The sequence below is a fragment of the Hemibagrus wyckioides genome, linkage group LG04 (genome assembly GCF_019097595.1).
Source record: "Hemibagrus wyckioides isolate EC202008001 linkage group LG04, SWU_Hwy_1.0, whole genome shotgun sequence".
NCBI lineage: Eukaryota > Metazoa > Chordata > Actinopteri > Siluriformes > Bagridae > Hemibagrus > Hemibagrus wyckioides.
In genome coordinates, this window is record NC_080713.1 from 10,674,587 (window position 1) to 10,692,518 (window position 17,932).

Below are 17,932 nucleotides of genomic sequence, written 5' to 3' on the forward strand. Positions count from 1 at the left end.
CTGCTTTTTTAAAAGTGAAGGGCATTCTGTTTCGTGTTTGTTGTTGCTTCTTGCAAACTTTCTCTTAGATGGCACCAAAAGTCTTAAAGTTGTAGCAAATCATAATAGTTGCAACTGATTGTCCTTTGTAATTACAGTTTATAGTAATAATTGCACTATTTTACTGCTGGTGTCTGCAGGAGATCCAAAAGATGAATGTCAGTGATACATAAGAACACTTGCAAAAAAGCCCCTTTTATTAAGCTGGAGAAAAGCATCAAACTGTATGTTATGCCATAAATGCATTACTTTGAATGGTATATGAACAGAAATGGACACCCAAGCAAATGTGTTATAGCCATGAACAGCAAGTAGCCCACTGTGTAGAACACAAAAATAGAATTATTTCTTAGATAACTTTTATATATGATACTTTTAGTATTCTTAAATTACTATTCTTAATTAGTTTCTCAAATACTCTAAATTAAAAGCTTTTGGGAGCATTTGCACTTTGGGGTTTGCTATCAGGGTTAAAATTTGCCCTTGGAAGGTAGAAAGACCATCACATACACTGACTGTCCATTTTATTGGAAGCATCTATACTGCACATTCATGCAGATTTCTTATTTTGTATTAATCGCTATACAAATTTAATTGATTGAATTATGCATTTTCCAGCTGTCACATGATCACATTAGATAACTGCAGAAATAAAAAGTACATGTGTTCCTATTTAAGTGGAAGGTAAGCATGTATATGCATGTGCAGTACAATCTTTACACCATTAGTTTCTTGCAGGGGGAAAATAGCTTTAATCCATTAATCAAGCTGAATGCAGCTTTCCTCTTTTCTGTATGTATGTGTGTGTCTGAGTGTGTTTTTTCTCCAAATGCAATCTGCATAAATTTCAGTCACCCCTGCTTTCCCTTTCTAATTTAAACCAAAATTCAATTAAACTTGTGTAATACCAACAACAATAGCATCATATCTGCCTTTGCTAAGAAGGAGGAGAGAGAGTGAGAGAAAAACAGGGAGAGGGGAATAGAGAAACGGAGAGTGAGGGAATTAAAATCATATTTCATTTCAGCTTCACTTATTAATCTCTGAAAACATGAAATCTCATTTTAGTTTGTGCTAAAATGCAGCAACTCTGTGTGGCTTGCAGAATTAAGGAGCTGCTTGTGTAACACAAAGTTTACATACAGTATTTATCATTGATGATCTAAAATGAGCCATGGCTGTTCATCGCTTCAGGTTGTGAACTGGTGATCAGTTTTTAACCTTTAATCCTGTTCAATTCTGTGTTTATTCTGTTTCATGTCTTAATTATAAATCTCTCTGGATAAACAATATATGAAATTGTTTCAAATGCAAATGTGAACATATTAAAATCTTTAATTGCACATTTCTGTGTTTACCTATTATCAGTATAATTAAAATAGGTTTCTAATAACAGTTTTTAGGAATTAGGCTCAATCAAAATGTTTCAATAATGACAGTGGAAATAACAATGACAGTGTCTCTCATCAAGAAGGTGTATTACATTTATTTATTTCATTTCATGTTATTTCATGTGTATCAAGATACTGTTATTACTTCATATTACATTACATTATATTATAATAAAATTACTATTCCCTTCTCGTATAGTGCACCAACCAAACAAGAAGAGTGAAGCAATTGCATAAATTTGTAAAGCCAGTCACTGCATCTTCTGAGGTGAATACTGACTATTTGGCCTGTCACACAAACACTGATGGTTGGCTAACATGTCTTTAAAACAACAAGAAACAAAAACTGTCATTCATCTAATCCAGACACCCTATGCATCCTTGGAAGTCTTAAAAAGTTGAAAAATGTTTTTCATAATAGCTTAGAATATAAAAACTACTACTGTTTGCTTAATACCTCACAAATATCATAATTAAGTTATGCAGATAGAAGCTTAAGAGAAAATGAGCAATTATAATATTTTGAGAAAGAATGTGAATTTCTATTTCTTTCTTTCTTTCTTTCTTTCTTTCTTTTACATTTTATGATATTTACAGAGCACAAAGTACCTTGTTGAAATTGCATAAACGTATCTTTTTTGAATTATCTTTTAACAAATGAAAATAACACAATGTGTATCACATAACTGTACAAAGAAGTATCTACAATGGAACCAGAAAGTCTATGCATATCTGTTGTCTCCATTTTTCTGATGTAAAAATGATTAAGTAAGATAAATACTGAGATCAAGAGACCTATGGCACCAGTAAAGGAGCTGTAGGAATATCGGGCAGGTACTGTGTCGATCACTAGCTGCTTGAGACAACAATCTCTTGTATTCTTCTCTTGTAATTCTTTACATGACTGGACTATGGGGTAGGGAGGCTAAAATAAAACACCATATACCCACAATGAAGCATGGGGGTGGCAGAATCTGGCTATGGAGCTGCTTTTCTTTAGCTGGGGTTAGGGATTAGTCAAGATAGAGTGAATTATGGATAGGGTTGCAAAATTCCGGGAATTTCACGGCTGGAAACCTTCCATGGGAATTAACAGGAATATATGGGAATTAATGGGAATATATGGGAATTAACGGGAATATATGGGAATTAACGGGAATATATGGGAGTAAACTGTTAATTTGCAAAATTGCAGGTTAGCTTATAACGGAACTTAAATGTAGTTGAAAAAAATATCTTGCAGCATAATCTTGTTTAAAACATCCAGATAAAACAACACTGTAAATTCCTCCATCACATGCACACAGGGCTATTGAGGCCACATCTCCACATGCACTGTGCATTCCTCCATAACATGCACTGATCATTTCTTGAATCCTGCACACAAAATAATTTCAAAACATGTCCATCTTGGTGGGTAGTCATGTTAATTACCTAAATATTACATACATTTATATATAAAACAAAATTTTATTATTATAAAAACAAATACACTGACTGAACAAACATTTAGGTGAGATAATTAAAAAAAACTGTCTAAAAAAGACCATCCTACACACACACACACAAACACCAAATTTCTAAATAATTTAAATAAATTCCCATCAATTCCTGTAAATTCCCATCAATTCCTCTTAAGTTTCCAACTTGGAATATTTTTCCAAAATTCCCAAGATGAAGTTTCCATGGAAATTTTCCAATATTTTCCAGGAAACTTTTCATGCCCCTTTGCAACCCAAAACCCACAAAACCCACAGGCCTCTGTTAGACAGCTGAAGATGAATGAAAATTCTACCAGTATGATTACAACCCAAAGCACAAATAAAAAGTCACAAAGGAATTGCTAAACATTTTTTAAAGAAAACCTGTGGAACAACTGGAAGAGGGCTGTGCACAGATGATCCCTCTGTAAGGAAGAGTGAAATAAAAATTGCAAGAATAGCCAGTAAGGCTCTAAGTTGGTAGATTCTAACCCGAATAGACTATTCCTAATCTAAAGGGTAAACAACAACTACAACAATAATAATTATAATAATAATCATCATCATCATAATCATCATCATCATAATCATCATCATCATAATCATCATCATCATAATCATCATCATCATAATCGTCATCATCATTTCTCACTGTACTTACCTTTTAATGGGGTTTGGTTTCAAGGTATTCTAAGATCCTGACCTTTTCAACTAGCATGAAGCTGTGTTTTTGAGTTAATGGGCTAGCTGAGATGTAAATAGACACAAGTCTACAGAGCAGCATGCTAAGATGCAAGTAGCACAATGTCAATAGAGCAAAAGTGAGGTTTTAAACCTTAACCTTGTATTCCATAACTGTGGCACTCGCATTATTATTCTCACTTCTGTAATACTGATTAAATGACAACAGATAAGTATTCTTTGACTCATGAATACCTGGGGTCATCCCAAACGGCATAGTTAACTGTGTTTGTAACAGTTTGTAAGTACATTGTGGGTGTCAGTACAAATTAGGCACACTACTGTACTTATCATGTATTATGATGTTTGGGACACTGGCCAGAATGAAATGCCCACTATTTGTAAGAGAATACTAGTGAAAGTATTCTCATCAGAAAGCCAAAAATAATTACTGTAAGCTTAGCCTATAAACACATCATAAATAAAAAAAAAAATAGCAGCTGCAGAAGCAATTCTGCTTGTTTAACCATATGCCATAATTTAAAATTTTATTAAAGAACAGAACAGAACAAGCTTAAGGGCACACATGCTACAATAACAAAACAGTCTTTCGACTAAATTAAATTTTTTATTTCTTGTGAAGCAGCGTGCAGCACATTCTACTCAGCAATGCCTAGGAAGAATTTCAAGTAAGGGGTGTATTATTTCATTTATTTATTTATTTGTGTTTCTTGATGAGGATGGCACTGCTATTTGAGGCTCAGCAGGAGGCTCAGCACATCAGATTTTATTAACGATAATCACGTTTCACTCACCCATTAGCATCCATTGATGAGATTAGTTAGGTTGTTTGAGGAGAATTGCAGACAATCTTTAAACAAAATCACCATTTCTTTCCTTCTACGTCATCAGTACACAAAAAAAAAAAACCCAGAGTCAGGATATACACACTACGTCTCTTTATTAGAGTATAGAGTAGATTTTTGTTGTTGCTAATTACTTCATTATTCAATTGTGAACAAAAATAGCAGTGCTTCAGTAGTAAGGAAGAGAGGGGGGACAAAGGATTTACAGTTTCACACATGGCTTCAACTGACATACCAAACTGATTACTTAATTAAATCTTTAACAAAATCTATAGCAGCTGCCCAGTTATTAATTGTTCGAGGCGTTGCTGTGGCACGTTTCAAAATGAAAATATCTAAAAATTAGGAATGCTAGACAGATGACAGGTGAATATGTGGATCGGCATATAATTTTTTTTTAGTATTATTAATGAAATATTTAGCCCATGCAGATTCCTTTTGCATTAAAACTTTCTAACACCCAAATATAACTTTGCAGGTTCTGTAAAACTAATATATTGGTAATATATTTTGTTATAAGCATTTAAATAAATTTAGAGTTACAAAAATTATGGCAGGAGAGATTCAGAAGTAGAGGTTTCTTCATGCAGCATTAGACAAGATGATTGCCATCAGATAATTTAATGTGACATAAAATTGGTTTTCTGCTTTTCATCAGCCTTTCTCTAATTAATCAACCTTTGTGTCTAAAATAACTCCTCCAGCTTCCATGGCAACAAGATTTGCAGGTTTGATAGTAAGCCGTTCAGCACACATGTAAATTCTCATCTCCTGTTTATCAAATTTGATTTCTCTTCTCATAAAGTTAATTTTGAAACATCTTTGATGAAAGAAATAAACATAGCACTTAGGCAGATTATCATGGAGCACATAATGGCCTTATTTTTACGTTTTATATACACTTCAGTTAAGTTGTCAACAAGGTGTGAACAGTTGTGCTTTTCCATCAGCTACTGTTCTGTTGAATACTCTGAAGATTAGTGACAAGATTACATCAAGGAATGTCAACACAACCCGCAGCTGTGGAGAGACTGGAACACATACTCATTAACAGTGACAGCTTGTCGTGATATGAAATGGGAGGGTTAAAATCTAATATGGCTTGACAACAAAACCATTATCACAAGTCAATAATGCCCAACTGGATTATGCTGTGTTGCAGCTGAATACCAACTATATATAAATATACTGAATTCCCTTACATTCAACCTTTCAGTTCTGTTATTTGTCCTTTTGTGTCATTTGTATTCTAATTAGACAGTAAAACCTACTTTTAGTTTCTCCTCTGAAGAGAAACTTTTGGGGGTAAAAGTTTGGGGGTAAAATGGATGATTGACCATGTTCATGTTCATTATACCTACAAAATATTAGTATATTTAGAGACCATGTCACTCCCTGTAATCACTTGACATATGTCACTGATGAACCAGCATTTACACTTTTTATTTTACTTGTTGGTTGCTATATCACAATAAAGGTGGAAAAAGACATGATTTGTGTTGGTTATATTTTTACATTACAAAAACCTGCATTTTTTCATTTGTAGTAATAATAATACACAGTAAGAACCATTAGTGAAAGAATCTTCATTTGGCTTTGTTGACTCCAGAGGTACTGGCTTTGGCTTTCCTGTTATAACAAGAACATGAAAAGGGATCTTAAGCATATTTACTGACAATCTGAGATGGTTAACACTTATGAGCATTTGTTAGAAGAACATATGGGTTATCACTTTATCCTCAAATATGAAATATTGAGTTGCAAACTGCTAAATAATCTCACAGCATATGGCCAATCAACCGAATCCATGCACTTGCATTTGATTAGGGAAAGTACATAGCCCTTCAATGGTTTAACTGGTTATTTACCTGGGTTTGTGGTACATCAGAATCACTGGTGCTAACATCAACATTTTAGCCTTAAAATCTTTGAGCACTTTGATATCGGAGACACCTGAAAAAAGTCTAGTAACATTCACTTTCACTTAATCCTGGATTGGTCTTAGAGGTAAACTGTGAATTAGCAAACACTGGTCTTGTGAGCCTGTAGAAAAGAAGAAGGTGGGACTGTTGTCTCTTTAGTTAGTTAAAAACGGAGGAACTGATAATTATAATATAAGTAGTAAATTATTATGTCACATTTGTGTGTATCTGTATCAGAGTTGGAAAGTAAATATGGAAAGATTTGCACTTATGAACATGAATTCTGTACTAATTGCAATAAGTAAGCATATATACTTAGTTTGCTGCTTATAAATCCAGTCATAAATATCAGTTCTGCAGATTTCAGTAAAATATCAGATTAACCACATAAAGATTTATTATTTATGTTGTTATCATTAAGCTGCTATCATTCTGTCCACTGGCATATGCTAGTGTTTTTGCTCAAAAATTCTTTTGTCCCCCCTCTGTCTGCTAACATTTTCTTTTTAATAAGGTTGGCACCTCTGCAAATTAATTTTGATGCAGAGTAAATTGCATTTGCATGCTGCCTTCCACACATTAAAAATCTGCATCCAGCCTGAAAGAGTAAAGAGAAAGTTAAACACACACCCCATACTTCTGATGGCTCTCCCATAGTTTCTCATCATGGTAACTTTCTGTGTGTAATGCCGGGGCTTGTCCACCTGCTCCAGCACTTCTTTAGGAAACAAACTCTTTTCATCAAATGGTGCTTTTAAACCTGTTAGAGAGGAAGGGAAGTCCAAATCTGATTTTTGTGTGATTTAGTTTTTAAAGGTTTTTTTTTTTTTAGTTCTTTTTCTTTCGTCAACTCTCATAACCCTGCCTCTTTCCCTGCTACAAAGCCTAACAAAGAACTCATGCATCTGTGAGTTGCCATGACTACTCTGGGGCAAATGTACAGCTTTTCTACTTTCATATTTTCATTTACACCATCAAAGTTACTAATCTTTACAGTCTCCTGTCACCCGAGCAGAGACTAGACAACATAAAACAATCAACTGTGCTCAGTTTTGTATACAAACTTTTCAGTTTTAAGTATTCAGTCTGGTTGTTCAATCTAGAAATAAAGGATCAAGAACTGTGTGAAGAAGACATGAACACCATGTAATGTTGAGGTATGTTCATTTTTGCAAATTATGTCACTAATTTGCTAACATTAACTTGCTATATTTAATAATTCTATCTGTTTTCTTTGCTATTGTTCATTTAAACCAGCATCAATTCCAGTAGCTGACATAACTGTCTAGGCAGTAAGTTAAACTGTAGTAAATAGTATTTATGTATTTGGTTTAAAACATAAATCATCTGCAAGACTTCTCATGTTTCACATGAAAACATTAACTTAATTTCATCACATGAAAACGTTTATTATTTTAAATGCTGAATAGATTTAAAAGTAGCTTTATTAGCTTTTTAAGAAACATTCCCTTTTAATTGAGTAAACTTTTGACACGTTATCTATACTTTCACTTTCTCAGTACTTTGTATTGTACTATCTTACAAGTAGTCCCGCTAATCACAGTTGAAATAACAACGTTGAAAAACACTACAAATACAGATTTTGATCAGATCTATCATTTTTCAGATTTCTGGATTAATTGCATCTAAAAATGTCATCTCTGAAATTGTAGTACGTAAATACTAAGTAAATAAAATAAATAAATAAATAAATAAATAGATAGAGAAAAAAAAACCTTAAACTGTTTTAGTCTACTCTTGACTACAGCATTAATGGAAACTATAAGAGAGGAAATGGAAGAAGCTCTGCCTACTTGAGATTTACTGTACTATCATTTACTTCCTGTTATGTACAATTTATGATACCATATAGTGCCATATAGACCTGAGATGCTGATGTGCATGTAATTTTCTTTAGTCAACTTTTCTTTTATAACTTACAAGAGTGGAAATACATTAAGCCACATTATGTTTTAAAAAAGTTTTTTTCTATATTCAAAACCAAAAATCACCTTTTTTAAATGACTTGCATTCAAAAATTATTACATATTCATTTTTCCAAGTGACTGATGTGTTTCCACTTGAGTACTGAATTTATATTGAAAATAAATATTTGATTTTATACTGTAAAACAGCATTAATTATTTTCAATAACAGTACACCATATTTTCTTGATGACACTTCAACTTTTATTTCTCTTGAGAGTGATTTCACATTTAAGTAATTATTTTAATTCTAGCAACAATACGAGATTTGGTTTGTTAAATAAGCTAATTTATTTTAAGCATATTTAATAATATGAAGTCTCATTTGCTAAGATTGGTGCAAATAAATAAAAAAAAAACTGTACTCCAAAAAAACACTTATAATATCAACAATCAAATGGCTAAGATTGATTGTCGTATCTATTGTTTGTTGTTGCCATGTTTTTGCCTAGTTGTTGTTGATTATAATATCATATTCACCAGTAGGATCTTGCCTTAAATAGCTTTGTTTTTGGATTCTGTCTCACTTGTAAGTTGCCATAGATTAAAAAAGTCAGCCAAATAAATAAATAATTTGAATTGAAATGTAGATTAAACAAATTAAAGCACTGGTTAATTGTGTGTGTGTGTGTGTGTGTGTGTCCTACTTTCTCTAATCACAGGAAGAGGTGGAGGAGTTGGAGACGATGAATCCCACATTTTCCCAAAATATAAATGAGGATTGATGATGAAGTCAGGTTTGTTCAGCTCTTCTAGTGAGGCCAGTTCCTCCACTCTTAGTTTGCTGAATATTCCTGCAGATGTACAGAGTAATATTTAGGCAAGTATTACATGAGAAAGAAAGAAAACAATAAATCTCAGTAAATCTTTAAGCTCTCTTAATTAACTCAGTGTAAGAAAGGAAATCATTATCAATGGCCTAATAATAAACATAGATTATTAATTACAGTCTGATTGATGATTAATAGTTTATATTATTTATATTAACTGAATTCTATTTTATATTGCTAATCAAATAAATCTGGTCATCTTTGTGGAAGCAATTGTACTTCAAATGAATCCAACTACTATTTCAGCATTTATACAGTAATGAATGGGAAGTATGCTGAGTGTAACAATGCAAACAGAAAAAAAAAAACTGAGAATAAATTGTGACTGACCAGTACTGCAGACACTGTTAACGTTTTGATGCTGTGTGCTTTCATTGTGGTGCCTCAAAGCTCTGTGAATTCTTCTGGATCTCTGTCTTGTGGTGTCATCATCAAGGGTATGAAGTTGTCTAAAACACAAGATATAAGATGATAAAGAGCTGGTGGTGCATTCCATTAAATTTGACTGCTACTTTGACCATGGACTATTCTGAGCCGCAACTGCCCTCACTGGGATGCCAGTCCATAACAGGGCTCTACAAAACACAATTTCACACACTGATTCACACCTAGGTGCAATTTTTAATAGGTGAAAAGAAACCTGGAGGAATCCCACATGGACATGGGGAGGATATGCACAACTCCAGGATTATAACTGAACACAGTATTGTATTTTAGACTGCGATTTAATATAATTATTTCCTGATACTTTCGTATGCCTGTTAAAGACAAGCAAAAACAAACACACTTTTGAAGGCCATATTTATTATGACTTACATACATCATGTTATAATGCATTTAAAAGAAATTATACACATTATAACTATTTATGAAAAGGCATTACAGTTTGTAGTATTGTTTATTATTTGTTACAAAAAATATATAAGTATTACATGTAACACCTTATGCTTTACGTATTTGTTGCTTGGTGACTTTTAATGCATCCTGTTAAATATTAATAATTGTATAATAAGAAAATAGGCATAATTAATTATAACAATGCATATTATGCCTTATGAATGTATTATAACATGATATTAACATAGCACCACATGTCTGAAGCTACTTTTACTGTAATATTTAGCTCCATTAAGTTATGCAAATTTATGTCTTTCATGACAAGTTCAATTTAAAGTAATCCACAGTCTTGACTATTGTGAGTTTAAAAAGAAAGGTTATTTTCAGGTTGAAATTATTCATATTTTTAGGCAGTACATGACCTTTCATTTTACCATCTTGAAATGTTGTTGGATATGATTATCATCAGGTCAGATGATGCCCAAAATTTAAAGAAGAAACTTTAGAGTTTCATTTTAGAGTTTAGAGTTTTCAAGAAGTTCATTTTCAGGTAGGTTTAAAAGGGTAGGATTGCTATTATAAAATATATAGTATCAGATAAAATGGTTTTCTGTAGTGTAAAAAAAATGATCAAAACATTAGAATGCAAAAGGGGTGTAATAGATGATTAATGTTGAATTATTAAGCAGTAGCCTGGCTGATACATTTTTTATAATGACATGACACTGTGTAGCACTGAAGCCAAATTATCTGGGCTTAATTCTGCCAAAATGGCATGAGGCTACTGAGTTCATGAAACAAAAGATGGGACAAAGTGCTGAATTTCGAATACTTATTAAAGTTCTGAAGCTGAAGTAATACATTTGGCTGGTAATTCTAAACTTAACTTCCAGCTGCTTTATTAAAGAACATGGCAGCTTTCCATCAGAGAGTTTAGCCAATGTGCAGCAAAGAGATTATAGTGATCTTCTGTTTATCGCTAAGAACATGTTATGAAATAGATAATTAATCACACTCAATCAAGTACTTCAAAAGATGGGCGGAAAATTAATGAAACTCCTATTATGTCAATTTTTTTTAGAAAAGCGCATGTTAAAAACATTGACAGTAATGTCAGTTTTGAGCAGATGAGTGTGAAACCGTGAATGGAATTACACACATGCAAACACACAGATTTTTGATTGGATTTTCCATAACCAGCATCAACTCTGCACTAATCAAACCAGAACTGATGCTAACAGTGACAGACAGAGAAGGAAAGACTACTTTATTTCCTTTATCAATCACCCAGATGTGAAAACATTAATGAGCTTGCAGGGGAATCATGGAATAAAAGCTCTCAAGTGGAAATGAGCCATCTGCTGGCATTTACCCAACATCTGTCCTCGTCCAATTTATTCAGTATTAAATAAAAGAAAGGATAGAGTGAGAACTTGCTGGCTGGATAGTAAATGAGATAAAGAGAAATTAAGGTATGAGGGAGGGAGAAAGAAAGGTAGAGGAAACAGAAAAGGAGAAATAGAGCAGAGAGAAGGATAAACATTAAGAAGCAGTGAGGAAAGAGCCAGGAGAGGTAGAAACTAACATCACATAGATAGATGGATAGACTATGTGGAAGACACGATACTGGAAAGAGATAAAAGAGATAAAGGAAAGTATAGAGAGATAAAGAGGTATAGAAAAGAAAAAAAAATTAAAGACAGTAGGAAGAGATGAAATCAGGAGAGATATAGAGCCAGGGTACAAAGAAACAAATGGATAAATGGACAGATTGAAATGAAGGTGAAATGTGACAAGGACAGGAAAAGAAGGAGACAGAGAGAGAAGAGCAAACCACTGAGAAAAGGGATACATGGGGAAAGACAGGAAATAAGGAAGGACACAACTAAAGAAAAAGATGAAACTGAAATGTGAGAGTGCAGAGATGACGAATAAATGGATAGGGAGATGGAAAAAAAAGAAAGAAGGAGGTGCATGAGCAAGAGAAAAACTGGAGGGGTGCAGGGAAGAAAAGAACGGAGAGAAAGACATGGAGAGATGATTATGCTGTTGTTGGATTATACACTTCTTGTCACTACACAATCAACTACAAACACACACACACACACACACCTCACTCACAGTGTGTATTCTTTCTCTTCCTCAGCCTGTGCACTGCTCTCTGATCTCTCAGCATGTTGAGAGCTATGTTCAGGCTGTGTTTCCTGCAGATTTGTTTCTGTCCTGCTCTCTGTGGCAACCTCTGTGCTCACTTCCTGGTCTTTCTTCACAAACACTTCACTGATTCCTGCTAGGTTCCAGTGCACTTCCTGAAAGGAAACATGTCTGCATTAATACAAATTGTATTCATGTCACCAACAGGACTTAATATCCTAACAGTGGTCTCTTTGACCATAGATTATATTATAATGTCTATCTCATCTCTATAAGGTACAATAGAAAGGTACATTTTCAAATACTTGGTTGGTTTGTAAAGATCTTTTCTATTTCTTTTTTTTTTAAAGTACAAATAAACTCAACCAAAAGAAATTGAGCTGGTGGTATTTTCCTGAATGTATAAAAATATTTTAAAATCCATGTTGTTCCTGAACATTTTATTATGAACTGATATGGCAAACCAGTACAGTAGACCTGAACAGTACTTGTTTTGTGCCCTTACCTCTTTTTGTTGCTGGAGCATGCAGTATGTTCATCCTGGGTGATGATTGGCTGACAGATAGTAACTTAGAAAACTCACTTCTGAGTTCTAAGTTAATTTTGAAATTGAACACTTCATGAAAATAATGTCTTCCCCCATGATGAAGTTTATGCGGTTTTTATTTTCAACCAAAATGCTAGACAGAACCTTATTATACAGAATTCACCATAGCAAGAAACCAATAGCTAAGTAACTTAAGTTATTAAGATATTATTAAGATATAAGATTATGTAAATTATTTTAAAATAATTAAGAAGTGCTAGGAAAAGTTTAGTTTGGCAAAGTTCGGACAAGGTGACCCGTTTTTCCCATGCTTTCTGATATTTCCCAAAGTACTTTTCATGTTTCTTTGGTGTTTCAGACCGCAGTCTAAAGCCGTTGTAGGCTGATTGATATCTCTAAATTGTCTGTAGTTTGTGTGTGAGAGAGTGCGTGTCATGCGCCCCATCCAGGTTGTCCCCTGATTTGTGCCTTGAGTCCCCTGGGATGCTCCTGTGACCATGTGTACAATAATCAATAGAGGAAATGGATGAATGGATCTAGTTAATGTTAACTTACAACATGCCCCCTTTACTGGTACTGACAAATACGAAGGCTGTGCTTCTTTCGTACACAGTGAAACTAACCTGTCCAAATGTCCCTATAGTTCCTCCAGGCAGGAAGCTAAGAGCCAGACTGCAATCAGCCGAGGCGCTGAGGAGAAAGAGACGGCCACTGTGGACACATGTTTCCAAGTGAGTGATGCGATCAACATGAGGTTGGAGGCTCGATAGCATCTCTGGTGCCTGATTGATTACACTCTCAGATGGATGGAGACAATATTCCTGAAACAAAAAAAGAACCAGGAGAGATGTTTTTCATTACTGTTTTCAACACAATGTCTTTGACGTTAACTGGGTTCAAGTTAATTTGTATCATCTTTGTCATCCAAATCTGAAGAAGAGTGTGGAGTGCACTCTCAAAATCTGTAGGTAGAACAAATCTGAAGGGATTGCATCTCATGTATACACCCTCAGACTGACAAAAAATGTACACGCTGATTTAACAAGAGCTAAGATTGATTCTTTCATATGAGCAAAAAAAAAACCGTCTGTTTCATGTGTTTGTACTCCTAAATATGCAGTTGGGGTGTGCTACTAAATATGGCGTGTTCTGACCTAAAGGTGCAAAAACCTATGCAGATGGATTAATTTAGCACCTGTGATGTGATGTGAAAATTTGGCAGAAGCCAGTTTCTTTCAGTTGCAGACAAGATTGTACCATTTTAAGGTTTAATCATAAGAAAGACTGTTAGAATTTAATATAAAAAAAATAAATAAATACATTTTTTCTTAAATGTATGAATGGATTTTGGTAAAATTAGGGACTCAGTTTCTTCATGTTCTGCATGTAGCCAGCTCGCTAACCCACAAGCATGATAAAATAATGCAGCTCAATCTCCTGTCATGTATTGATTAATGTACAGTATATGAATTCAAAGACACATCCTACTAATGTGGCTAAGCAGTACCTGATGTTCAAATACATAAAATGATGCTTCAGTTTTTTTCATAGATATCCTGTCAGGTTACTCTTACCCAAGTGGCACATATTATCAGGAAAAATTATGAACAGTTATAAACTTGTCTTTAAAATCCACACTTGTCAACTTGAAACTTGTCAGGTTAGCCTACGTTAGCTATATGCCTAACAATGTATGAAAGCTGAAAACATGAAAGCTCATTATTTATTTTAAGACCAATTATGGACTGAAATTAAAAAAAAAAAAAAAGTGTGGCCTTGGAGGAATAAAAACTAAATCTGAACACAACTCAGAGTTAGAGTTTTGGAATATTACGTTATAAACAGCTTGCCATTTTGAAAAAGCAATTGCATCAGACTAAACCAATGACTTCTGGCAGTCTTGCCATGTGTATGTATTTTCCTGCATAGTTTGTTGTGGGATGGGCATTCTGAATACATTTAATGAATTATATCTGTATATTAAAACATATTTCCTTTGAAGTAGAACATGGCAAATCGTATACTATTACCGGCAATTACATCACATTTTAGATTGCATTTTTGTCTACCATTGTCATACCTATTCTATATTTATTACAATATATAACAAATCTAATCAGAGGTCAGAAGACGTTAATTTATTTCCTTTAACATGACTATGAAAATAGACCTGGATATTAAAAAAAAGCCTGCATATCACTGTTAAAATTGCAGGCTTCTGTGCTTTTCAAAAAAATAATAACAGTTTTTCCACATTCATTACCAGTCTCATTGAAACTCATGTGAAAAGTAATTATCAAGTCACCAGTGAAGCGATTCTGATTAACCCCAATTTAAACTTGTGTAAGATCTTTTTGATTTCACCTAACTGCTGAAGCCATGGTCCACTGGGAGCTTACAAAGCATATAAAGGATCTTAGTGGGGTATCAATCAGGAGAGGGGTACAAAAAATTTCCAAAAGATTATCAATCAACAAGTGGAGAAAATGGAGCACCACACTGAAACAACATAGAACAGGTTTGTCCCCTCCAAAAAAAAAAAAAATCACAGATGCTTCCAAGAGACCTGTGGCAACCTTACAGGAGCTGCAAGAATATCCAGCATGTACTGGTCACTCAATGCATGTAAAAACAATCTCTCATATTCTTCACATGTCTGGGGTATGGGATAGGGGCGGCTAGACAGAAGCTGTTTCTCATTAAAAAATGCCCACCTCAAATTGTGTTATGTACTGAAGAATCAAAGGTAGACCTTTTTCATCATAATTCTAAAAGCTATGTTTGGCACACAAAACAAGAGAGCTTATCAACCAAAGAACACTATACCCATGGTGAAGCATGGTGGTGGCAGTGTTGTCCTATGAGGCTGCTTCCTTTTAGCTAGGACTGAGGCTCTTCTCAAGAAAGAGGGAATCATGAATAGCACCAGATTCTAAATATCTATTTTTGAACAAAATGTGCAGGCTTCTGTTAGACAGCTGAAGATGCACAAAAAGCACAAATCCATGTTAACAACAAAATGGCTTCAGTTGGTTGCTATATCATATCAAAGGTGGACGGAAATCTTACATGATTTATCTTGGTCTAGGTTTTTTGGGGGTTTTTTTTTACATCACAAAAACCTGCAAAGGGTTTGTTGACTTTATCCACTGTGAACAGTTATTTCTGTACACATTTCTGTACCGAATGCAGCTAATAAATAATGTTAATATAAATGAATGAATGATAAAAAATGTGAATTAAAATTCACAAGCATTCTGCAAAGAGGCATTTATTTGACATTTCTAGAAGGAGTTTCCAATGTCAGTATTTTGTTTTCTGCCAAAAGAAAGTCTTCAGGACTTTGTGCTTCCCAGTTTCTCAGTAACATAAGCTGATGATTTGTGTATAAAAACTCACATTGTAACCCTTTAATTCCTTTAAACCCGATTAGCAATCTTCTCACTGAAGGTTTTAGTACATTCACAGTTAAAACAAATCAGTAGTTTGTGTCACAGCCACAGAGACAACATGTCAGCCTGTAAAGCAATTATATCTGACGAGCAGGCCCAAATGTGAGGCTACAAAATATCACGAGCTATTGAAGCAGTAAAATGAAAGCGAACACGTGATTTATCCTCATTGAGAAGAGCTGTTATACTTCATAGAAAGTTATGAGGAGTTGACAAACACCCTGCTCTCCCTTCATCAATCACGCTGGTTCTGCTGACAGGCTCCATTTGTGGCTCAAGGACAGAAACTTGTGTCCTTCAGACATGATGACTAGAGGAGGGAATGTTTCTCCTGCACAAAACATCACTGATGAATGTGCTATTAATATATATGTGTATAAATTTGCTATTAGAGATGTCTGCATGAAAGCTGAATCCGTGATTGCTCTCTAATGAGGTCAGTCTAGGACTTGTGGTTGTAATTTGGAGATACACAGTCTGAATAATTGTTGACTTTGTATCATCAGAATTTCTTCCCTTTCAAGTGGACTGGTTAATCTAGGGTCAGGCTTGTGTAAGCTTTTCTCATACAATTCACAAAGCTGGCATTTCCTGTGCCTCCAACATTGACAGAAAAACATAAATATTTCACCAAATCAATGTGGGAATGTTCTCATTTCATTTTTAATCTTTTCTAGGCCATGTTCTTGTAAAGATCACACTGAGTAAGAAACCAGAGGTGATAAAATGGTCATTCTATCTAAAGATGTGAAAACCCTTGATAGTTAAGTGTGATGTCCTCAGACATTGAACGTTTGGCTTTGATCACATTATTGGAGAGTTACTTGCTACATACATACAAGTTAGTTTGGAATCCTCAAAATGTCCATGATCCTGCACCTCAGTAAGGTTAGGATATTTCCAAATACACATATGCTTTTAATTTCAACCAATTTCTGGCACATTCACCTTGTTGATATAGTTCTTTTGGTAAGGTGTGAACACAGCAATCATACTCAGGTGCCAACCAAAATAATGAGAGAGTCAGTGTTGTCAATTTAGCTACTTTTCCACTAGTTTTGGTGAACTTACTAAGCGACTGTCAGTCCACAGCACAGCTGCTGGTTATACCAGTTATCACTTACCACCATTGTGTAAAGCCAACGGCCAATCACTGATCATCATTGTTCATCTCCTCCACACACTTCTTTGTTCTTCATTTTAAATACCATTCTTGGCTAAATTTATAGTCATAAAAACTTAGAAATGAGTAATAAAAGAGTGCTTCTATTTGTAACTATGTTCCTTCATGTGCATTTCTCATTGAACGAATTATTCATTCCCACTGCTTAATTGTCTGTGTTCTTAATAAAAATAGTAGCATTCTTTAATATTTATTTAATTTGTGATGCTAACTTCTTTCTGTAAAAGTTACAATTTATTATTTGCTATATGGTTAGTCTGTTCACTTTTATTCTAATTTGAGTGCCAGAAAATCTTCCTCAGATAACACGTTTCAATATGCAAATGGTCATGACAAATCAATGAACATGCAAATTAGTTGGCATTAGATGGCATTATCTAGTGACTTCTAGTGACTTTTGAATATAGCTGGGAACACTAATTTTGGTCTGCTTCCAAGTGAACCGTATTTTAATCATTTACTTAGCTCTGACTCCATGTTCTTCATGCCTAGTTGTTTTCCGTGCCAAAGATTTGTTATTTATTGTTATATTTCAAAGTACATTTTCAGTCCCACTCTGTCCAA

The 17,932-nt window shown here is 34.2% G+C and overlaps 1 protein-coding gene across 1 annotated transcript in view; it reads right to left on the reverse strand.

The window, feature by feature from the left end:
- Positions 1 to 1,623: 1,623 nt before the first annotated feature.
- LOC131352425 (WD repeat-containing protein 49-like) overlaps positions 1,624 to 17,932 on the reverse strand; it is a 45,638-nt gene continuing 29,329 nt past the window's right edge. The window contains exons 15-20 of the mRNA XM_058388564.1: positions 13,357 to 13,554; positions 12,154 to 12,341; positions 9,526 to 9,644; positions 9,013 to 9,159; positions 7,011 to 7,140; positions 1,624 to 6,087 (exon numbers count right to left, since the gene is read on the reverse strand). Of these exons, the coding sequence (XP_058244547.1) occupies positions 6,045 to 6,087; positions 7,011 to 7,140; positions 9,013 to 9,159; positions 9,526 to 9,644; positions 12,154 to 12,341; positions 13,357 to 13,554 (825 nt within the window). The 3' untranslated portion in view covers positions 1,624 to 6,044. The remainder of the gene's footprint in view (positions 6,088 to 7,010; positions 7,141 to 9,012; positions 9,160 to 9,525; positions 9,645 to 12,153; positions 12,342 to 13,356; positions 13,555 to 17,932) is intronic.